This window comes from Palaemon carinicauda, chromosome 5, assembly GCF_036898095.1.
Source record: "Palaemon carinicauda isolate YSFRI2023 chromosome 5, ASM3689809v2, whole genome shotgun sequence".
Classification (NCBI taxonomy): Eukaryota; Metazoa; Arthropoda; class Malacostraca; order Decapoda; family Palaemonidae; genus Palaemon; species Palaemon carinicauda.
In genome coordinates, this window is record NC_090729.1 from 87,229,197 (window position 1) to 87,253,909 (window position 24,713).

The 24,713-nt window shown below is 42.5% G+C and overlaps 1 protein-coding gene across 10 annotated transcripts in view; it reads left to right on the forward strand.

Annotated features, from left to right (window-relative positions):
• Tango10 (transport and golgi organization 10) overlaps positions 1-24,713 on the forward strand; it is a 1,007,732-nt gene that overhangs the window by 336,390 nt on the left and 646,629 nt on the right. For all 10 annotated transcript variants that reach the window (XM_068373850.1, XM_068373851.1, XM_068373846.1 and 7 more), the window contains one exon: positions 14,717-14,907. In XM_068373850.1, coding sequence (XP_068229951.1) covers positions 14,764-14,907 — 144 coding nt within the window. In that variant the 5' untranslated portion in view covers positions 14,717-14,763. The remainder of the gene's footprint in view (positions 1-14,716; positions 14,908-24,713) is intronic.

A 24,713-nucleotide genomic window follows, 5' to 3' on the forward strand; every position in this document is an offset into this window, starting at 1 on the left:
GAAGCAGCTACCTCGTTATGTGGCCCCATACGAGGACCCTCTGGCGGAAGCGGTCTACGCCATGTCCCTCGTCTGGAACAGATGGAACTGGATTTACCTGTTCCCTCCAACCAACCTCTTAATGAAGGTCCTCAACAATCTGAGATCCTTTCGGGGAACGGCAGCTCTAGGGGCTCCCAAGTGGCCAAAGAGCAATTGGTTCCCTCTTGTATTGGAACTGAAGCTGAGGCTGGTCCCTCTGCCGGACCCAGTACTGACTCAACAAGTACAGAAATCGACTGTCTTTGCTTCATCACAGAAAACCCAAAACCTTCATCTCATGATTTTCTCTCCTTATTAGTGAAGAAAAGGTCTGGGATCTCAAGAGACAGTATAGACTTCTTAGAAGAATATAAGTCTTAAGTCTACTAGAAGACAATATGAGTCACCCTGGAAGAAGTGGGTTGCTTTCGTCAAGGCAAAAGGACCAAAAGAAATCTCAACAGATTTCTGTTTATCCTTCTTTATCCACCTTCATAAACAAGGTTTAGCAGCCAATACGATAACAACGTGTAAATCAGCCTTGACTAGACCTCTGCTATACGCCTTCCAAGTAGACTTGTCAAACAAAATCTTTAACAAGATCCTTAAGGCTTGCGCTAGACTTGGGACTGCAGCACCTCTGAAGCCCATTTCATGGTCCTTGGATAAGGTCCTACACTTTGCTTCAACAGTGAGCAACGAGGATTGCTCTCTGAAAGATTTAACCCAGAAAGTTATATTCTTGTTTGCTCCAGCCTCGGGGGCCAGAATTAGTGAAATAGTGGCCCTTTACAGTGATGAGGGCCATATTCAATTCACAGAAGTGGGAGAACTGAATCCCTTTCCTGACCCAACATTTTTCGCCAAGAACGAGCTACCTACCAAAATGTGGGGTCCCTGGAGAATCTGCCCTCTGAAGGAAGATGTCTCGCTGTGTCCAGTGGAGTGTCTAAAGGTCTATCTTCGCCGAACTTCAGATTTCAGGGGAGGACAGCTCTTTGAAGGAGAAACCTGGGAGTCAAACCTATCCCGAAAACAACTAAGAGTGAAGATCACCTATTTTATTTGCAGAGCGGATCCTGACAGTACACCCGCAGGTCATGATCCGAGAAAAATTGCTTCGTCATTGAATTTTTTCCAATACAGGGACTTTAAGCGTCTTCGCTCATATACTAGATGGAAGTCATCCAGAGTGTTTTTTAAACACTACACGAAGGAAGTGCAAGAGTTGAAACGCTTTGTGGTGGCGGCAGGTAGTGTCCTAAAACCTGTTGTCTAGCGCTGCGAGGAACAGTGAATTGATTGGGACTGTCAAAGTATGGGTGAAGGTGTTGACACTTCACAGTGCAATACTTTAAGATAAGTGTCACCAAGGTGGCACTATGGACTGTTCTAGTTAAGGTATAGAAACTTAGAGACAACACTTGTGCCGTGTGTTCTTACACAGTGTGAAGAGACAATCAATATCACAGAAATGCATATTAGAAAATTTAATGAATTTTCAGTTTTTTGTGGCCCTAACATTTTTCCTCTTTCACTTGAAATAAACCTTTTCTGGTCTTGATTGTAAAACATGTTTCTTATTGCATTTATTAACATTATGTTAACATTATGTTATGTATGTTGATTTTGGTGGTTATTTATTACCAATAAATACTTGATGGGTATTTGCGTCTTATTTCGCCCCAAAATTGATTTCAATAAAGATATGCTAGAGTATTATTTTCCTTTAATAATCTGCATATGTATATATGAACAAGATATAGTTAATATCTTTGTTCTTATACGAGTACAACCTTTACCTGGCTATGCATACAGCGAGACCTGTATGCTCTTGATGCTATATTTGCTCCTATGGTATATGCAAACCTTTGTTCTTATACGAGTACAGACTTTACTTGGCTACGCATACAGCGAGACCTGTATGTTCTGGATGCTATGTTGGCTCATATGGTATATGGAAACCTTTGTTCTAATACGAGTACAAACTTTACCTAGCTACGCATACAGCGAGACCTGTGTGCTCTTGATGCTGTGTTTGTTCATATTGTATATGCAAACCTCGAGACTCTTTCCCAAGTCTAGTATGACTCCTCCCTGCAGGAGGCAGGAAGCACTAACATGGTTTATGATTAGTAGTAGTGACGTATAATGGTAACGTCATATGTCTCTATGGTCTGGATGACCAAGGAAAAATTGTCCTGAGGTTAAGGTACATTTGGAAAATCCACAGATACAGTACAGTACTTTCTAGATAATGCTCTGGTAACCTTCCATCAGGACGACATGGCCTGAGCCCAAAAAACATTCTGAGCGAAGCTAAAAATCCATTTTTGGGTGAGATATCCATGTCGTCCTGATGGACCCGGCCTCCTTTTCTATAGAAAAGGCCTTGGCAGGATCCCTCCTGAAACTAATATATCTGTAGCACCTTGCTGAATGCTACAAGGAATAAACATGGCCGCGATGTACAGTGCGATCTGGATACTCAAAGTATTAAGGGAGGAAGGGTAACCTTGATATCGGCTCCCCTTCAAAATTTGCCTCTTTTTTTCCCCTCGAAGCGAAAACGCTATTCGGGGTGAAGATTGCTATGTGTCGTATCAAGATATACGTCCCCTGATTTATGCGATATCCTTAGGAGAAATTTTAATGATATTCGTGCCAGGAGTTAGAATTCTGGAGACCTAAAGGTAAATTCTCTGGGAATATCATTGTAGTCAAATATACCCTAGGAAGCTACTTATAGGAACCTTCCATCAGGACGACATGGCTATCTCACCCAAAAATAGACTTTTCGCTTCGCTCAAAATCCCTTTCCTCTTCCAAAATACTGTATAACGTTTCTTTCGTATGCGATAGGACCTCGGTGGTATCACTTGTTGCCGCAGTCCCCACTCGAGTTAGGCTAGCCTAACCCGTTTAGTATACGTTAGTAATGTTAATCCCATTGTGTAGCCTCTTATTGTTTCTATTAATTCGGTCGGGAATAGATATATCCCCTAGAATTATTGGTATGATTCGATACGTTTCTCTTTTAGAGAAAAGGGGATAAACCCTTCTTCCCCCTTGAGCGCCGCCATCCCAAGTGGCAACCCTATCTTTCGTCATCGCCATCGAGTAGTTAACTCCTGCCCCACTTGGATAGTTTTTACCGTTGATCTTCTTCGCCGCCGAGTATCCCGGCTTCAAAGTATGACGGTAACTCAGGGTGTATTGTCTTGCAGCCGGCAATGCCCCCTGTTGCATCGTATCTGGATCCCCGAGGTACTGGGACCCGAAGGGTTGCTCCATCTGCTCGACCCTGATGACAGAAGGATTTGGAGAAGATATCCCTGACACTACAGAGTCAAGGGATACAGCAAGAGAAACTCTTCAGAGGTGGGTAAGAGGGTTCCAGAAGAACTCTCCGGGACCTTACCTACCTAATGAAGCTTTGAGGTGCCTTCTGTTCCCTAAGGCCCAATCCAGTGCAGTTGTGCCCCAGGTACAGGTCAAGCCTCCCTTCATCCAACTGAGAGTGGACGCAGACATTAATAAGGCACTGGAAGGCATGGACATCCACCAGGAACGGATGTCGGAGGTGTCTACCGACACCAAAAAGGACCTTCTACAAGAAGACCCTGAAGATGTGGTTCAACCACCTACGGAGGAAGATGGATCTGTGTCGACGGTAACTGAGGACCCTCAGTTTTCTATGATGGCATATCAACCTGTGCCATCAACCTCTTCAGCCCCAACTCCCCATCCCGGATGTGCTGATTGGCAGGAGCGAAGTGCTCCTAGAGTCAATTCAGCAGATGATGGCAGTGTTCCGGAAGGAACAGCGGGAGATTAAACAAGATCTCGAAGAGATGAAGAAAAAGGTAAGAGAAAGGAAACGCTCTGGCGCTTCCAGAGGCTTTGCTAAGCCTCTTAGAGTTTCTGATACCTAACTGCTCCAAAACCAACCCCTGGAGGTACATGGAGTACATACCCATGATGAATGGGAAGCTCTATATCCCCTTGAAGATCTCCAATTCTGGCGTAGCTTTTTGGCATACCCAGATTGTTTCGTGAGACTGCGGGATGAACAAGCATCCCGTGAAAAGACGGAACCAAAGGAAGTCATTGTCTTTGAGCATGACAAGGGACAGGCTATCCTGTCCAATGGCAAGAGGCATCCCACCTTCATTGCTCCTTCCTCCAGAGCTTTCCCCTTCTCGGTGAAAGCCCTTGACTGTGTTATGAGAGCAGTCGATGCGGTAAACCATGCCCAGTGCTAGAGGAATGTAAACCATTATCTCTAGCCATGCCTACCTTCGAGGAGAAGTGGAACGAAGTTCATGTAACCTTTTCCGTCTCTAAGCTGGATCCGGAGATAGCAGGTCAGCAGTTCAATGAGAACCTTCCAAAACTGCCGGAGCATCTTTTGAGAAGGGAACAGGAGACAAAAGAGAGACTAGCCACTTATTTGTCTCTTCAGAACTGCATGGAAATGTGTGCAGGCCTTACCAACTCCCTAGACATGTACATGGTCTTAGCCAAGTCTCACATGGGTACCCTTGTGAAGGACTTGTATGCCTTCGACAGGTCCAGGAGGGCCTCTAGAGAGGATGTGTTTGCCGCAGCAACGGTCAAACACGAACCCAGGAAGCTGATCACTTCATGTATCTGGGGCAAGGATCTCTTCCCACAAGATGTGGTTCAGGAGGTTATCGCCAAAGCCGCCACGGAGAATAGGAACCTTCTCTAAAAGTAGGGCATGTCTTCCAAGAGGAAATCATCCTCAGACGGTGGTCCCCAACCTAAGAACAGGAAGACAAAGAAACCACGTAGACCTGCACAACTTCCGACCGTGACCATGGCCACAGTGCCTCAAATGGTAGCTCAGCCACAAACCACCTTCCAGATGGTACCCCAACAGCTAGTAGCTCAATCGCCTGTGTTTAACCCAGGCTTTCAGATGCTCACAACTACATTTTGACCCCACAATGGTAGAGGCTCAAAAAGAGGTTCCTCAAGAAACCCCTCAAAGGGTAGAGGAGGACGCTGTCACGGAAATAAATCTTCAGGAACATTTCAGCAATGAGAGGCTCCAGGAAGGAGGGAGACTCTTCCACTTTCGAGATCATTGGACCTTCAATCCCTGGGCCCACAGCCTAATCAAGAATGGACTCAGTTGGAAATGGAACAAAATTCCAACTCCTTTTCTTCAATTCTTCCAAGACTCCACCCCGTTATTGGAAGAATATACCTCAGAACTCTTGAACAAAAGGGTAATAAGGAAAGTGAAGTCCATCAAATTCCAGGGAAGGCTGTTTTGTGTTCCCAAGAAGGATTCGGACAAACTCGGAGTCATTCTAGACTTGTCTCCACTCAAGTTCATCGAGAACAACAAGTTCCGGATGCTTACCTTACAACACATAAGGACCCTTCTAACAAAAGGGGCGTACACAGTTTCAATTGACCTGGCAGATGCTTACTGGCACCTACCAGTCAGCCACCCCCTCTCCTCCTACCTAGGATTCAGGCTACAGAAGACGAAGTATATCTTCACAGCCATGCCCTTTGTGCTAAACATAGCCCCAAAGATATTCACAAAACTTGCGGACACAATCGTCTAACAACTATGCTTAGAAGCAATTCAGGTAGTAGCATACCTGGATGATTGGCTGGTGTGGGCAGCATCCATGACGGCTTGTCTACAAGCAGCCAGAAAGGTGATCCAGTTCCTGGAGCACCTAGGCTTTAAGATCAAACACAAGAAGTCTCGCCTTTCTCCTGCTTAGGAGTTTCAATGGTTAGGAATCCATTGGAACTTACAGTCACACCGTCTTTCCATTCCACTGAAGATGAGGAGAGAGATAGCGGGATCTGTCAAGAGACTACTGAAACTCAAGAAGATTTCAAGACGCCAACAGGAAAGAGTACTGGGTTCTCTCCAGTTCGCAGCAGTGACAGATCCAGTGCTAAAAGCACAGTTAAAGGATGCGTCAGGAGTCTGGAGGAGATACGCATCAAACCCTCGGAATGATCAACAAAGGTTGACACCGACCCGATTGCGCACGCTACGAAGGCCATGGTCAACAACCAAGAGCCTAACACAAACAATTCCCTTACAACCACTTTAACCATCAGTGGTAATACACACAGATGCCTCCCTGGAAGGATGGGGAGGCCATTCCCAACAAAGGAAAGAACAGGGGAATTGTCGCACCAGTTCAAAACCTTTCACGTCAACATTTTGGAGGCTATGGCAGTCTTCCTAACATTGGAGAAACTATCCCCTCGTAGAACAGTCCACATCAGACTGGTCTTTGACAACGAGGTGATAGTAAGATGTCTAAACTGACAAGGCCCGAGATCACCTCACATCAATCACGTGATGCTAGCCATCTTCTGCCTAGCAAGGAAGAGAAGATGGCACTTATCAGCAGTTCACCTGCATGGGTTCCGCAATGTGACGGCGGATGCTCTATCCAGGCGAAAGCCGATAGACACAGAATGGTCCCTAGACGCAAACTCATTCTCCTTCTTCTTTGAAAAAGTCCCAGAACTGCAGATCGACCTCTTCGCAATGAGCGACAACAAGAAACTACCTCGATATGTAGCCCCTTACGAGGACCCTCAAGCAGAAGCGACAGACGCCATGTCTCTCGATTGGAACAGATCTCCTGCTGAAGGTCCTCAACAAGCTAAGATCCTTCAGAGGAACAGCAGCAGCAGTGGCCCCCAAATTGCCCAGAAGCAATTGGTTCTCTCTAGTTCAAGAATTGAAACTGAAGCTGTTTCCTCTGACGAACCCGGTATTATCCCAACTGGTTCAGAAGTCGACTGTCTACGCTTCATCCTCGAGAACCAATAACCTACATCTCATGATTTTCTCGTCCTAGCAGCCAAGAAAAGGTTTGGGATCTCAAAAGACACGATCGACTTTATAGAAGAATACAAGTCAAGTTCAACTAGTAGACAATATGAATCGTCTTGGAAGAAGTGGGTATCCTTTGTGAAAGCAAGGAAACCGACAGAAATATCAATAGAATTTTGTCTCTTCTTCATCCACCTACACGAACATGGCATGGCTTCCACCCCAATAACTGCGTGTAAGTCGGCTTTAACTAGATCTCTTCTTTACGCCATTCAGTTAGACCTTTCAGGTGAAATCTTCAATAAGATACCAAAAGCATGCGCTAGACTCTAACCAGCAACCCCTCCAAAGCCCATATCGTGGTCATTGGACAAAGTCTTGCACTACGCTTCGAATATGAACAATGAGGATAGCACCCTAATGGATCTAACACAGAAAGAGAGATTTGTGTTTGCTATAGACTCAGGGGTTATAGTTGGTGAAATAGTGGCCTTATCCAGGAATGAAGGCCATATTCAGTTCACAGAAGTGGGAGAACTGAACATTTTCCCTGATTCTACCTTTCTCGCCAAAAACGAGCTGCCCACCAAAATCTGCCCTCTGAAGGAAGATGTCTTTCTATGTCCAGTAGAGTGTCTTAAGGTCTATCTAAGAAGAACTTCAGAATTCAAGGTGGGACAGCTCTTCCGAGGCGAAACCTCAAGATCAAACTTATCCCTAAAACAACTGAGGGCGAAACTCACCTACTTTATTCGCAGAGCGGATCCTGACAGTACAACCGCAGGTCACGATCCAAGAAAAGTTGCTTTTTCATTGAACTTCTTTCAACGGGGTAGAAATCATCCAGAGTCTTCTATAATCATTATACGAAGCAAGTGCTCGAGATAAAACACTTTGTGGGGGCGACAGGTAGTGTCATAAAACCTGTCGTCTAGTGCTGCGATGAACAGTGGACTGTTTTGGTACTCAACAGTGTATCGGGTGAATAGGTTTAGCACCCTCGAGTGTAATACCCTATAGTAAAAATCACTATGGTGATTTATGGACTGTTCTATATAGGTGCAGAATCTAACCAATAACACCAGTGCCGTGTGAACAATTGTACACAGTGTTGAAGCATAGCCAACATCCAAGTGAAACTGAACAAATTAACTTCACATTATTGAGTGGCATTTTAACAAATGAATTAATATATGTATATTCTTCCCTTACAGGTTAAAAATATATATATATATATAACCAGGGTGTTCATATATTCAAGCTAGATTCCTTCTCACGATATATTCACCCTTCCTTTCTTGCTTCTGCTTCAATATCATTCCCCTTTACGCGGAAGGCATTTAAATCTGTTGCCAAGGCAGTGGAGGCAGGTAGACCATGTCCTACACTCTAGGAGTGCAAGCCTCTGTCACTAGCCTTTCTTAGGCAGGAGAAGGAGTGGAAGGAAGTCCACTTAACCTTTTCATTAAGAAGACTAGATGCGGATGTCGCCAGTCGACAGTTTAGCGAGAATCTCCCTAAGCTATCCGAGTTTCTTTTGTATAACGAACAAAAGAGGAGAGAATTGCAGCCTCCCTATCCCTACAAAACTGCATAGAGTTGTGTTCAACCCATCAAAGTACCCCAGACATGCTCATGGTCTAGACCAAAATGCATATGGCCACCTTAGTAAAAGGTCTTTATGCCTTTATGAAGGCTTGGAGAGCCTGTAGAGAGTTTATGTTCGCTGTCGCAACAGTGAAACACGAAACCAGGAAGCTGATATCTTCCAACATCTGGGGTAGCAACCTCTTTCCAAACGAGGTTGTTTAAAAGGTGATTAATAAGGCCACCACAGAGAACATAGGACTTCTCCAAAAGTGGGGCATCTTTTCAAAGAGAAAGTCTTCCACGGTTGTAGGACCCAACCTAAAAGGAAGACGGAAAAGTCTGGAAATATCCCTCGGGCTGTTCAACAACATTCCACAGTCGCAGTAACCGCGGTGCCACAGGCAAGCGGTCGAATATGTAGACCTGCTGATCAGACAAAGCAAAGAGACGCTTCTGTTAGGAGGGAGGTTCCTTCAGGATCGCTGGACCTTCGATCCTTGGGTCCAAGGCCTAATCAAGATGGGACTATAAGATGGGAGATATACCTTAGAGTTCTAGAGCATACAGGTGGTAAGGAAAGTATAGTCCATCGAATTCTAGGGAAGGTTGTTTGGTGTTCACGAGAAGGACTTAAGAAAACTAAGAGTTATTTTGGACTTGTCGCCACTCAACAAGTTCAAATAAAACTGCAAGTTCAGAATGTTAATCCTTCTGAACATAAGAACCCTGTTTCAAAAAGGGGTGTTCGCAGTCTTGTCAGACCTGAAAGATGTTTACTGGCAACTTCCAGTCAGTCACCCCCTCCCCTCCTACCTAGGATTCAAGTTACAGAGGATAACATAGATCCTAGGAAAGATACTTGTTGGACTAGACACAGTCCTAAGTATCTTCATGGGATTAGCAGACACAGTCACGCAAAAACCAAGCCTAGAAATGGTTCAAGCAACAATGTACCTGGACAAAAGGCTGGGGTGGGCAGCACCCAAAGTGGCTGGTCTATGAGCATCCAAGGAAGTGATCCGGTTCCCGGAACATCGGGGATGAAAGATAAGCTTCAAGAAATCTCAATTCTCTCCCACTCAAAGGCTTCAATGGTTTAAAAACAATTGAAACTTGTGGTCACACCAACTCTCCTTTCACTTGGGAATGTAAAAGGAGATTGCAGGGTCGGTCAAGAGACTAGTAATCAGTAAGGATTCCAAGACGCTAACAGGGAGGAGTTCTGAACTCTCTCCAGTTCGCAATAATGACAGACCCAGTGCTAAGAGCACAGCTGAAAGATGCGTTAAGAGTCTGGAGAAGATACGCATCAAACTCTCGAAGAGATCTAAAAAGACCGATATTAGTCCTTCCTTAATTGCTTCCCTAATAGGGGTCCAAAGGCCAATAGTCCCAAGACCATGTTGGTCCTGTAATGGGTGGGGAAACTCTCTCCACGCAAATCAGACCTCCTAAGGCTGATCTGGGACATTAAAGCGATAATGAGACGTCAGAATCAACAGTACTAGAGAACGTCTCATATAGTCTAGGTGACATTAACCATCCCTTACCTACAGGGATGACACCTGTCAGCAGTTCATGTGCAATTGATCCGCAATGTGACAGTGGATGCTTTACTCTGGCTCAAGCCGATAGAGTTAGAATGGTCCATAGACGCAGACCTATTCTCTCCCAGATGGGAACAAGTCCCAGAGCTGCAGATCAACCTCTTCATCGCGAGCGTCTGTAAGAAACTACCTTGATATGTAGCCCCATACGAGGATCCTCTAGTGGAGATTACAGCCGATCTCCTGCTGAAGGTCCTCAATATGCTGAGATCCTTCCAGGAAGGATTAGCTCTGTTGGCTTCCAAGTAGCCTAAGAGCAATCTGTTCCCTTTAGTGAAGGAACTGAAGCTGAGGCTGGCCCTAGTTCTGAACCCAGGACTATCTCAGAAGGTTCAGAAGTTGATTGCCTTCGATATATCACAGAGAGCCCAAACCCTTCATTTCATGATTTTCTTGCCCTAGCGGTTAGGAAAAAATTTTGGATCTCAGAAGGCAACATAGAATTCTTAGAAGAATATAAGTTTAAGTCAACAAGAAGACAATATGAGTCTTCTTGGAAAAAGTGGGTTGCTTTTATAAAAGCAAAAGGACCGAAAGAAATTTCAATGAACTTCTGTCTCCTTCTTTTTCCACCTTCATAATCAAGGTCTGGCGGCCAACACGATAACTACGTGCAAGTCAGCCTTGACTAGACCTCTTCTATGCCTTTCAAGTGGATTTGGCGAATGGAATCTTTAACAAGATTCCGAAGGCCTGCACCACCACCAAAGCCCATTTCATGGTCTTTGGACAAGGTCCTACATTATGCCTCATCTGCAAACAATGAAGATTGTTCCCTCAAGCAACTAACACAAAAGGTTATTTTTCTGTTCTCTATAGCCTCCGCGGCTAGAGTTAGTGAAATAGTGGCCCTATCTAGAGATGACGGCCACATTCAGTTCACAGAAGCGGGAGAACTGAATCTCTTTCTTGATCTAACCTTTCTCGCTAAGAATGAGCTACCCACTAAGAGGTGGGGTCCCTGGAGAATCTGCCCTCTGAAGGAAGATGGCTCTCTATGTCCTGTAGAATATCTAAAGGTCTATCTTTGTTGAACTTCAGAATTCAGGGGAGGACAGCTCTTTAAAGGAGAAACCTCTGGACCAAACTTATCCTTAAAACAATTGAGGGCGAAGCTCGCCTACTTTATTCGCAGAGTAGATCCTGACAGTACTCCTGCAGGTCATGATCCAAGAAAAATTGCTTCATCACTGAACTTTTTTCAGTATATGGACTTTGAGCAGCTTCGCTCATATACTGGATGGAAATCTTCTAGAGTGTTCTACAAACACTATGCTAAGCAGGTCCATGAACTGAAGCATTATGTGGTGGCGGCAGGTAGTGTATTAAAACCTGTCGTCTAATTCTATGATGAACAGTTAATTGATCGGGACTGTCAATTAAAGGGAGAAGGGGTCATCACTTTCAGTGTGACCTCCTTTTGAATGAGTGTTACCATGGTGACACTAACTCTGTTTAGAATCTCAGGTATGGAATTATACAGATAGCACTAGTGCCGTTTGTACGTAGTACACAGTGTTGATAGAATATAACAGGCACAGCAATTATGAAGAGAAATTTTATTATAAACTTCTCTTCAGTCTGAGAGGTGCACTCATCATTTCTTCCTTTTCAAAAAGGAAAAATAATTTCTGTATATGTTGCATGTATAATTCCGTTATTATGCTACATTCGTTTTACTTGTTAATTCATTTCGTCATTTATTAAAAATAAATGTCTATTAGAATGTAATTGAGTCCTAATTCGCCCGATAATTGCATGTTTAAGATGCCAGAGTTCTTTGACTTACTGATGTAAGTATACTTCATATCATTGTATGCTTGCAAACAATGAATATAATGGACACTGATATTGGTTTGGAACTATATACAAACTATGAGACTGTTTGTATATTCAGTGTATACTTATGTTTGTTCATGCAATATATGCTAACCTTGAGGCCCCTTTTCTACCGTCTAGAATGACTCTTCCCTGTAGGGGGCAGGAAGCACTAACATCGTTTATGATTAATGATGATGACGGATAACGGTAACGTCATTTGTCTTAAATGGTCCAAATGACCATAGAAATACTGTCCCATGGTTAAGGCACTGATGAAAATCCACCGATACATTAATTCTCTGGTATGCAATGGCTTTAGCCCAAAAAACGGATTTTGAGTGAAGCTAAAAATCTGTTTTTGGGTGAGATGGCCATGTCGTCCTGATGGACCCACCCTTCTTTTCTAAAGAAAAGATCTTCACAGTATCCCTCCCAAACTACTGTATCTGTAGCACCATGCTCAATGCTACAAGGAATGTCCGTCATCTTGGATATGGCGCTGTTGTGATACTCAATAGTAGGAATGGGAACTAAGGGTATCCTTGATACAGCTCCCCTTCTAATTCTGCCACTTTCCCCCTCGAAGCGTAAACGCTATTCGGGGTGCAGATTACTATGTGGCGTGTCAAGAATACGTCCCCTGATATTATATGATATCCTTGAGAGAAATTTAAGGATATTCGCGCCAGGAGTTAGAATTCTGGAGACCTAAAGGTAAATTCTCTGGAAATATCACTGTAGTCAAATATCTCTTCGGAAGCTACTCTAAGGAACTTTCCATCAGGATGACATGGCCATCTCACCCAAAAATAGATTTTTCGCTTCGCTCAAAATCTGTTTTATAACATATTTAGTTTTCTGCTTTTAATTGAATATTCTGTTAATCTTTATTTATAATGAATTATATCGTCATCAATGACCTGAAATGTCAGGATGCCAGAGAACTTCAAATCATTCATTCATTATTCTTTTGGCCCTTTCTTATAGATTGGAGGCATATTGCCTTATTTTTATCCTTGTGTTGGCTTTCTTTCGTTGGCTTTCTTACGGAACATTTTGTAAAAATGTGGGGCTATCTCTTCTAGTTCTATAATCTCCCTTGGATGAATATCATCTAGAGAGAGAGAGAGAGAGAGAGAGAGAGAGAGAGAGAGAGAGAGAGAGAGAGAGAGAGAGAGAGAGAGAGAGAGAGAGGAGAGAGAGAGAGAGAGAGAGAGAGAGAGAGAGAGAGAGAGAGAGAGAGAGAGAGAGAGAGAGAGAGAGAGTGTGTGAGTGTGTGTTACAAGGTGTTACAAGTATTATGGATGTCTCCTCCATTATCTAATTTAGTATTGATGGCAAATTTGAGAGAGAGAGAGAGAGAGAGAGAGAGAGAGAGGATTTGTATTTGGTGATTTATATTCAACACTCGGTAAACGGTGGTCTTACTATTAACCAATCCCGGCTTCCCTAGTATATATTCCCACTTTATACATTGTATTTACTATTCATTCTTTATATATTATTCTTCTTTGCCTTCAGCTTTTCCGGTTTCTATATGGGGTTTCTGTTTCTAGTCAGCCTTCTCCCCCTTCCTCTGTCCTGATGTTAAAACATCCATCACAATATCAACCAAATAGAGACTAAGAGCTGAACCCTGGTCGAGACCAACTTTCACCTCGAGTTTCTCTTTAGTTCCAGCAGTAAAATTTCTCTGTAGTTCCAACAGTTCTTCTTACATGGTTGCCTATGCGTAAATATCTTTATTATTTTAACATTTTTCAGATTCTCGTCTCTCTCAAGCATCTCCACACTTCCTGCCTAGGTATCCTATCTTGTGCTTTTTCATAAATCAATAAATAACACATGTAGTCCTTTATGTTTCTTTCAAAATTTCTCTACTATCAGCTGTAGTGCAAACATGCATCAATATGCTCTTTCCTGGCATAAAACCAATTTGTTCATCACAAATTGTGGTTTCCATTCTTACTCTTCCTTCTATGATCCTCTCATATATTTTCATTGCATGTGATATTAGCTTAATTTCTCTGTAGTTCCCGCACTCCCCCTGAAAACTTTAAATCATTCATTCATTCATTCCCACACTCCTGCACACCATCCTTCCTTTTGTAGATTGGGACCAATTAGCTATATCTCCACATGTCTGGCATTCTTTGTTGGCAGTATATAATAGTCATTAAATCCCACAGGATGTCTATGCCTTCACCTCCTAAACACTTCGACATTTCAACGGGTATTCTGTCAGGTCCCACTACTTTCCCTTTCATTTTATCTAGTGGCTTTTTATATTCTAAATTATATTTCCTTCCTACCTCATTTCAAAACTATATATATAGCATACTGTGTTTTTCAGTCAATTGAATTAATTCAGAGGAAGCGAGAGCAAGATCAGATAAAATCATATGAATGTGTGCATGTGTTCGTGAATCGCTGATCTATCTTATTTAAAGGGTTTAGGTTTGTATAGGTAAAAAAATACAAATGACCTCCAATTTGGTCATTTTTCATAGTTATATAAACTAAAGTATTTTACCATTTTCTCTCCTGCACCATCCCTTTATAGTCCGGAGGGTGAAAGGGAAACATGATTGGATTAGGTACGTTGAGTGGTTAAGACCCTCTCTTTCTCCAGCCAGCTTGTTTCCTAGTTTCTATAACTGTATCCAACTCACTTCAGGAAATACTTCTTCATAAAAAACTAGTTTGTATATCTAAGAAATATACAAAATATTTTAAAAATTGGTTATATAAACAATACTGAGTAGAAATAATGTATAATTATTTGAAGTGTCCTTAAATTAAAAAGGTTTTTGAATAATTTCTCTAGGGGTGTACGTAAGTGATAAGTGCCAGGGCCTTGGCAGTTTAAGTGCCATGTTTGCTCGCTTATCCAGCATGTTTGGAGCAAATGAGGATGACGATCAAGGTAATGGGTCACCATCTCGTAAGCCAGGTACTGACGGTGGAAATCAAGGAACTGGAACCCCGCTTCATGGCAGAAATATCGCTCAATGCCAGGTAAGTGTTAGCGAATTGTAAGTTTAGGCATAGTTAAATCACCAGATTGCCAAGGTTTATTCTTTCATTATAATTTGTATACAATAACTACTGTGATACAGTACTGTACCGTACATTCATATTTTTTTGGGCTCGAGCCATGTCGTCCTGATGGAAGTTCCTTCTGGCAACTTTCTACTGTATAATATTTCTGCGATTGATATTAGAGGAGAATTACCGCCAGGTATCACGGGGTTCCAACCCCCGGAACGACTATCCGAAGATATCGTGTACAGTAAGCCCTCGTTTATCGCGGTAAATAGGTACCAGACCCGACCGCGATAGGTGAAAATCCGCGAAGTAGTGACACCATATTTACGTATTTATTTAACATGTATATTCAGACTTTTAAAACCTTCCCTTGTACGTAGTACTGTTAACAAACTACCCTTTAATGTACAGAACACTTAATGCATGTACTACAGTACCCTAAACTAAAACAGGCACAAATATTAAAGGCGATTTTATATCATGCGTTTCCTAAACACGCCAAAAAGCACGATAAAAAATGGCAACCAATGTTTTGTTTACGTTTAGCTCTGATCATAATGAAGAAACAAACGCATTTAGTGTACACATCTGTGTATAGGTTAGTTTTTGCATCGATTATATTGATTATACAGTATGTTGATTTTGTTATTACCAATGTTTTACTTAATTTTTCTTAGGACTTCCAAATGAAATGTTTTTCTTTATGACACCGCCTGAAACGGCGGCGTCATAAAGTACGCTCCATCTTCGATCGTAATAAACAAACGAAGGCATTTAACGCGCATGATGAAAGTGATAAATAATGACATTACAGTAAAAGCTTTTGGAAAATATGTTATTACAAATATTATTTACCGTATCTATATAAAATCATACAGTACATACGTAGCAAAGCAGGAAAACAATTTACGAGAGAGAGAGAGAGAGAGAGAGAGAGAGAGAGAGAGAGAGAGAGAGAGAGAGAGAGAGAGTTGTTTTACGTACGTAAATGTAAATTTTAAACAAAAAAATATGATAGGTTATGACATGTATATTCAGACTTTTAAAACCTTCCCTTTAACTTAATGCATACTAAACTAAAACAGGCACAAATATTAAAATGTTAGAATATTAAAGTAAAACATGTATAAAAAAAATAAAGATTGTTACTGTACTCACCACGAAAGAAGTTGAAGAAAAACTTGAATGATGATGGCGATGAATTTGCTGCACAGTAGAAATGATGATGTCTTCTACTGTGCAGCCAATGATAGTATTTTACGTCTCTTCAGACGGAGGTGTCTTTTCCTGGGACACCTCTTCAACTTCTTCCTGGGACACTTCTTCAATTTCTTCCGAAGGCGTAGTAGCAGGAGGAACTGGCTCTTTTTTGCGAGGCTGGAAGAACATTGTGATCGGAAGTTGCTGCCGCTGCTTCTTTTTTCGCTCGAAGAGCATCCTGTAGGGAGTCATGATGTCATCGATCTTGTTGCAGAATTGCATAGACCGAACCATATCCTCGTCCCACTCTTGCGACATTTCTTTCACCTCCTTCACATGGTTGCAGAACTTGGCAAGCCGTTCTAATGTTAAGCCCGTTTCTTCGACATTTTCTTGGGTCTCTTCCTGCGTTTCACTGTCTTCTTCACTGGCCGATTTCGTCAGGTCTTCTAGGTCTGCGTCAGTTAGCGGCTGGGAATGGCAGTCCAACAACTCGTCGACGTCTTCAGTCGTCATGTCGCCAAACCCGTCACCTCCAATTATCGTAGCCAACTGCACAGATTTGAGTATTGCAGAGTGTTGAATCTCAGACGGTGTAAATCCCTCGTCATCATAAACAATTTGGGGCCACAACTTCTTCCAGCTCGCATTGACAGTAGCAGGTTTCATTTCTTGCAGTGCCTTCTGGATGTTCTGCAGGCACGTGGCTATTGTGTACTTCCGCCAGTACGCTTTCAAATTGAAATTTTCATCTTCATCTTCTTGGGCAGCATCCACACACGCAACGAGGTCCGCCAAGGTATTCTTCGTGTAGAGGGCCTTGAACGCCCTGATAACCCCCTGGTCCATCGGTTGAATTAATGACATGGTGTTGGGTGGCAGGAACTCAACCTGAATGCCCTCATGCGACAGATCAGTTGCGTGTCCGCCCTTCTCTACGAGATATTTGCGGACTTGCGGGATAAAACACTGGTGGAACCAGTTGGAGGTCAGCATCTTCATAATCCATGCTTTTTGATTATGCATCCAGTACACGGGAAGGAGATTCTTATTTTTATTTTTCAAAGCGCGAGGATTTTTCGACTTGTAAATAAGCCCCGGCTTTAGAAAAAATCCAGCAGCATTGCCACACATCACGAGGGTAACACGATCTTTGAATGCTTTAAAGCCAGAGGCTTTGGCTTCTTCTTTGAACAGGAAAGTTCGCGACGGCATTCTCTTCCAAAACAAGCCGGTCTCATCCATATTAAACACTTGTTCGGGCTTGTATCCACCTTCAGCGATAATGTTCTTGAATGTCTCGTTCGAGTAAGTTTCAGCAGCGGCAGTGTCAGCGGAAGCAGCCTCGCCATGCAGGGAACCGCTTTTCAGGCCGAAGCGTTTCTGAAACTTCGCGAACCATCCTTTGCTGGCGGAAAAATTTGGTTTCTGAGGCTGGGAATCAGTGGATGTCCCTGGTTGAGGTTCATCTACATCATCTTCTTCTTCAGCATGGTCGCCATCGGCGTCTTGAGGTTCCTTTGCTGCAAAATTCTCATACAAGCCCAAAGCCTTGGTTCGGATGGTGTTCGTATCCAAGGCTATGTTCTTCTTCCGGCAGTCGGCAATCCACACTGCTAAAGCACCTTCCATACGTACGATCGTTTTATTACGCGTGGTAACGACTCGCTTCGCTGATCTGCTAAAGGTGATGGCAGCCGTCTTTCTAATGTTCGCCTCGTCCTTCTTGATGTAGCGAACGGTGGATTCGTTCACTCCAAAATGGCGGGCTGCGGCCACGTAACTTCTGCCTTCTTTTAACATATCGAGAAGCGTCACCTTCTCAGCAATCGTCATCATCTTTCGGTGGCGTTTAGGCTCATTACCAGCCTTAGCAGAAGCAGAACGCTTGGGAGCCATTTTACAGTAGGGGTTAAACAGAAAGTTCAACAAAAAGTTCAACTTAAAACAGTCACGCACAGCACAGATTAAAGTTCACAATAACGTAGTAGCATCTACCCAGCGAGAGAGCGGCGAACGAAGTGGCCGCGAAAAGATGCTGCGGGTTGGAGAAGCGGTCAAAATACCAATCACAGGCTAGATTTCAAAACTTGGGTTCTGATTCGTCATCTATCAGCACTTGAACCAATTACAGTCTGTCTTACATGCTACGTAGTAGTTACCAATTCAAATACAAGGTACTACAGTGAACCCTCGCTACTTCGCGGTTCGACAATCGCGGATTCACCACTTCGCGGGGTTTTCCCATAACCCATATATATATACATATCGCGAATTTTCCGGAAAATTCGAAAATACCGCGAAATCTGAAGACAACCAAATACGATATTTTGTTACCTGTAATTCCATTAATACTGTAATTAGTAATATCTGCTCTTACTGATTGTTCATTGCATTACATATGATATATAATTCAGCACAGAAAGAAATAAAACACGAAAAGAGAATGTGATCATACGATAATTCAGTACGTAGTAAAATTAAATCTAACATGAAACGCAAATCAGATGCAGTCATACCATATTAGAATGGTGTGTACTGTAATGGATGTGCTTCTTTTCCATGAATCTTTTGTATGTATACGTACGTAGTACAGTACTGCATCCAATAATATTCTTTGTTGCAAAAATCACATTTCGAATAAGCGTACGAGAGAGAGAGAGAGAGAGAGAGAGAGAGAGAGAGAGAGAGAGAGAGAGAGAGAGAGAGAGAGAGAGAGAGAGAGAGGCGTAAAATAGCGTACGTAAATTTTTATTATTATTGTTATTATTATTATTATGGTTGTTGTTGTTAATAAAATTATTATTGTTATTATTATTATCATTATTATTATTATTATTACTGTACAGTATTATTATCATTATTTATTATTATTACGGTATTGTACTTAATCTACGTACGTTCAGTATGCGCGGGGCATCTTCTATGAGTAACCAACGCATCATAGTACTGTACTGTAAGACGGGTTGTGATTGGTTCAAGCGCTGATAGATGACGAATCAGAACTCAAGTTTTGTTATCTAGCCTGTGATTGGTGTTTTGCCCGCATCTTCTACCCGCAGCATCAAAGTTCTCGCGGGGCTGGATCGTTCACTTTCTCTTTCCGCGTATCGCTGAGTAGACGTTCTTAAGTCTGTGAAGTTTAATCTGTGCTGTGTGCGACTGTTTTAAGTTGAACTTTTTGTTGAACTTTCTGTTAAATCCTACTGTACAATGCCTCCCAAGCGTTCTGCTTCTAGTAAGGCTGGTAGTGAGCCTAAACGCCACCGAAGGATGATGACGATAGCTGAGAAGGTTACGCTTCTTGACATGTTAAAAGATGGTAGAAGTTACGCGGCCGCCGGCCGCCATTTTGGCATCAACGAATCCACCGTTCGCTATATCAAAAAGGACGAGGCGAACATTAGAAAGACGGCTGCAATCACCTTTAGCAGATCAGCGAAGCGAGTCGTTACAACGCGTAATAAAACGATCGTACGCATGGAAGGTGCTTTAGCTGTGTGGATTGCCGACTGCCGGAAGAAGAACATAGCCTTGGATACGAACACCATCCAAACAAAGGCTTTGAGTTTATATGAGAATTTTGCTGCAAAGGAACCTAAAGACGACGACGGCAACCATGCTGAAGATGATGATGATGCAGATGATCCTCAACCAGGGACATCCACTGATTCCCAGCCTCAGAAACGTTTTTCCGCAAGCAAAGGATGGTTCGCGAAGTTTCAGAAACGCTTCGCCTTGAAAAGCGTTTCCCTGCATGGGGAGTCTGCTTCCGCTGACACTGCCGCTGCTGAAACTTACGTGAACCAGACGTTCAAGAATATTATCGCCGAAGGTGGATACAAGCCGGAACAAGTCTTTAATATGGATGAGACTGGCTTGTTTTGGAAGAGAATGCCGTCGCGAACTTTCCTGTTCAAAGAGGAAGCCAAAGCCTCTGGCTTTAAGGCATTCAAGGATCGCGTTACCCTCGTGATGTGTGGCAATGCTGCTGGATTTTTGTTAAAGCCGGGGCTTATTTATAAGTCGAAAAATCCTCGCGCTTTGAAAAATAAAAATAAGAATCTCCTTCCCGTGTACTGGATGCATAATCAAAAAGCATGGATTACGAAGATGCTGACCTCCAACTGGTTCCACCAGTGTTTCATCCCGCAAGTCCATGAATATCTCTAAGAGAAGGGCTTGCCATTCAAGATCCTTCTCCTTATGGATAACGCTGGTGGACACGCAACTGACCTGTCGCGTGAGGGCGTTCAGGTTGAGTTCCTGCCACCCAACACCACGTCATTAATTCAACCGATGGACCAGGGGGTTATCAGGGCGTTCAAGGCCCTCTACACGAAGAATACCTTGGCGGACCTCGTTGCGTGTGTGGATGCTGCCCAAGATGACGAGGATGAAGATTTCAACTTGAAGGCGTACTGGCGGCAGTACACCATAGCAACGTGCCTGCAGAATATTCAGAAGGCACTTCAAGAGATGAAACCTGCAACCGTGAATGAGAGCTGGAAGAAGCTGTGGCCCGATATTGTTTACGACGACAAGGGATTTACTCCGTCGGAAATCCAACACTCTGCAATACGGAAATCTGTGCAGTTGGCTGCCATAATTGGAGGTGACGGGTTTGGCGACATGACGACTGAAGACGTCGACAAGTTGTTGGACTGCCATTCCCAGCCCCTAAGTGACGCAGACCTCGAAGACCTGACGAAATCGGCAAGTGAGGAAGAGAGTGATACCCAGGAAGAGACCCAAGAAAATGTCGAAGAAACGGGCTTAACATTAGAACGGCTTGCCAAGTTCTGCAACCATATCAAGGAGGCGAAAGAAATGTTACAAGAGTGGGACGAGGATATGGTTCGCTCGATGCAATTCTCCAACAAGGTCGATGACATCATGACTCCCTACAGGATGCTCTTGGATCGAAAAAAGAAGCAGCGGCAACAACTTCCGATCACAATGTTCTTCCAGCCTCGCAAAAAAGAGCCAGTTCCTCCTGCTAGTACGCCTTCGGAAGAAATTGAAGAAGTTTCCCAGGAAGAAGTTGAAGAGGTGTCCCAGGAAAAGACACCTTCGTCTGAAGAGACGTAAAATACTATCATTGACTGCACAGTAGAACACATCATCAGCTTCATCATCATCATTTCTACTGTGCAGCAAATTCATCGCCATCACCATTCAAGTTTTTCTTCAACTTCTTTCGTGGTGAGTACAGTAACAATCTTTATTTTTTACTTTAATATTCTTACTGCCTGTTTTATAGTTTAGTAATGTACGTACTGTATGCATTAAGTTAAAGGGAAGGTTTTAAAAGTCTACATGTAACCTATCATATTTTTTTTGTTTAAAATTTACATTTACGTACGTAAAACAATCTCTCTCTCTCTCTCTCTCTCTCTCTCTCTCTCTCTCTCTCTCTCTCTCTCTCTCTCTCTCTCTCTCTCTCTCTCTCTCTCTCTCTCTCTCGTAAATTGTTTTCCTGCTTTGCTACGTACAAGTACTGTATAATTTATATTTGTAAGGTAACATATTTTGTAAATGCTTTTACTGTAAATACTGTATGTACTGTATCATTATTTATCACTATCATCATGCGCGTTAAATGCCTTGTTTGTTCTGAGCGTGGTTGTTTACTGAGCGTACACGCCGTCGTTTCAGGCGGCGTCATAAAGAAAAAGATTTCATTTGGAAGTCCTAAGAAAAATACGTAAACTAAAACATTGGTAATAAAAAAATCAACATACAGTACTGTATAATCAATATAATCGATGCAAAAACTAACCTATACATATATGTGTACACTAAATGAGTTTGTTTCTTCATTATGATCAGAGATGAACGTAAACAAAACATTGGTTGCCATTTTTTATCGTGCTTTTTAGGTGTTTAGGAAACGCATGATATAAAATCGCCTTTAATATTTGTGCCTGTTTTAGTTTAGGGTGCTGTAGTACATGCATTAAGTGTTCTGTACATTAAAGGGTGGTTTGTTAACAGTACTACGTACAAGGGAAGGTTTTAAAAGTCCGAATATACATGTTAAATAAATAGGTAAATATGATGTCACTACTTCGCGGATTTTCACCTATCGCGCCCGCGTCTGGAACCTATCTACCGCGATAAACGAGGGTTCACTACGTATACAGCTTTACGTACGCTATTTTACGCTTGTTTTGTTGTAGGATATTTACGCTTATTCGAGATGTGATTTTTGCAACAAAGAATATTATTGGATGCAGTACTACGTACCTATACATACAAAAGATTCATGGAAAAGAGGCACATCCATTACATTTGTAGTAGTAGCCATCAGCAGCCTTACACCATTCAAATACGGTATGACTGCATCTGATTTGCGTTTCATGTTCGATTTAATTTTACTACGTACTGTATACAGTACTGAATTATCGTATGATCACATTCTCTTTTCGTGTTTTATTTCTTTCTGTACTGAATTATATGTCATATGTAATGCAATGAACCATCAGTAAGAGCAGATATTACTAATTACAGTATTAATGGAATTAATGAAATACAGTACGTATTTGGGGTCTTCATATATCGCGGTATTTTCAAAATTTCCGGAAAATCTGCAATATGTGTATATACATGCGTTATGAAAAAAATCCGCGACGTGGTGAATCTGCGAAAGTTGAACCGCGAAGTAGCGAGGGCTCACTGTATAATCATGGATTTATCATAAGATAACCATAGATATCTGCACCCCAAACAGACCTTACCTGGCCTAATCCTCTAAAGGGAAGGATAAGTGAGGAGGCGCTACATATCCTATTACCTTTCGGTGCTCCCATACGACGCCGCCTCTTCATTCTTTTGTACGCAGCTTGTTACTACAGTGTGATTGTTTTTGTGGGCGCTCTTTTCACCTTTTTTAGAAGATTTTCTTCGTGTCATGGCTTCCTCTTCTTCGTCAAAGTTGAGTACCTACCTCTCTTTGCCTTTTGTTTTAGCTGTTATTGCTTTGGTTCCCTTTGGGGAGTTATATTTTAGTTTTTTGTGTTAGAGGAAGCGTGAGCACTTCGAGTCCAGCTAGCTATGGCGTCCCATTTCGTTCCTGATTGCCCTTTCTTGTGTTTACTTGTTTATTTGGTAAATTTCACATTAGCTAGTAGTTTTTTAGCATTACGATGCTTTGGGCTCCATTTTAGCTAGTATTTACAAGGCATTTTTATTATTTTAAGTCCTTTTGGGCTCAGGCCATGTCGTCCTGATGGAAGGTTCCTTTAAGTAGCTTCCTAGGATATATTTGACTACAGTGATATTCCCAGAGAATTTAACTTGAGGTCTCCAGAATTCTAACTCCTGGCGCGAATATCCTTAAAGTTTTTCCTTTTAGGATATCGCGTAATATCAGGGGACGTATTCTTGATACGCCACATAGATATCTGCGCCCCGCATAGCGTTTACGCTTCGAGGGGAAAAGTGGCAAAATAAAGAGGAGCTGTTATTAAGTTCCTTTCCTCCGTCACTGCTAAAGTACCCCGATGACGCTATAATCGCCCATCCAGATGGCGCTATAATCGCCGCCATCTTTATTCCTTTTTCTGTAGCGCTCTCGCTCGGTGGTTTTCCCAGTGCTCTCTCGTGATCAGGATTTATTATGCAATCTCAAGCTTCTTCTGCCTCTGGAAAGTTGAGTATTTGATTCTTATGCTGTATAAATTTAGCTCTGGCCGTAAAGTAAAAATTAAATTGAATTAGACTAATTTTTTGGCAGAGCTATTGCCTAGACCGGAGGCTCCTTCGGCGCTGTCATTTGTAACGCATAAGTTATTTAGTTAGCCAGAACGACTTTCCCGGTATAATGGTTTATATAAAAATAATTAGCTATTTAGTCTTCATTGCTAGGAATTAATTATATTATGCCGATAGTATTCGCATTAGTTTCGGCGAATTAGGTAACCGATCTTGCTTATGCTAGGCTTCCTAGCCTAGGCGTCATAGTTTACTCTCTTGCATGATATAATAAGGGTTCCTAGTGCTATAAAATTTAAATCAAGATAATAGGCAATTTATACATGTAAGATATATGGATTGCATATAAATTTCCTCTTTTAAGACAGTATATGAGAGAGCTTCGATGAGTTAGTTAGTCGCCTAGTGGCTTTAGTATACTTTCTTACATCTCCCCGGTTACCCTCATATATAGGGTAATCCCTCCTTCCCTCTGAGTGTAGCCTATGGCTACAATCCTAGTTGATCTTGCCTCGAATTGTCATTCTCGCAAGGTTATGCTAGGGTTTATCTGCCCCTTCACCTAGCTACTGATGGTGAGCTTTGGGTTTGGGTCAGAACCTCACAGTACTTGTCGTGTGCCGGCAACTGATCGATAGGGTGAATGTACTCCCCTGTCGAATATTGTTGGTTGGCATAGGAGACTTTGCCTTCCTAGACTGCACTTGAAGGGGTCATGTGATCCCCTTCTTCCTGTGGTTTAGTTGACTAGTCCTGTGCTCGCAGACCCTAGGCTGAAGAATAGTGTTTATTTTTCTGCCTAGGATGGCGCTGGCATTGGGACTCTGTTTCTCTATAATTAAGGGTGGCGGCTAGATGAT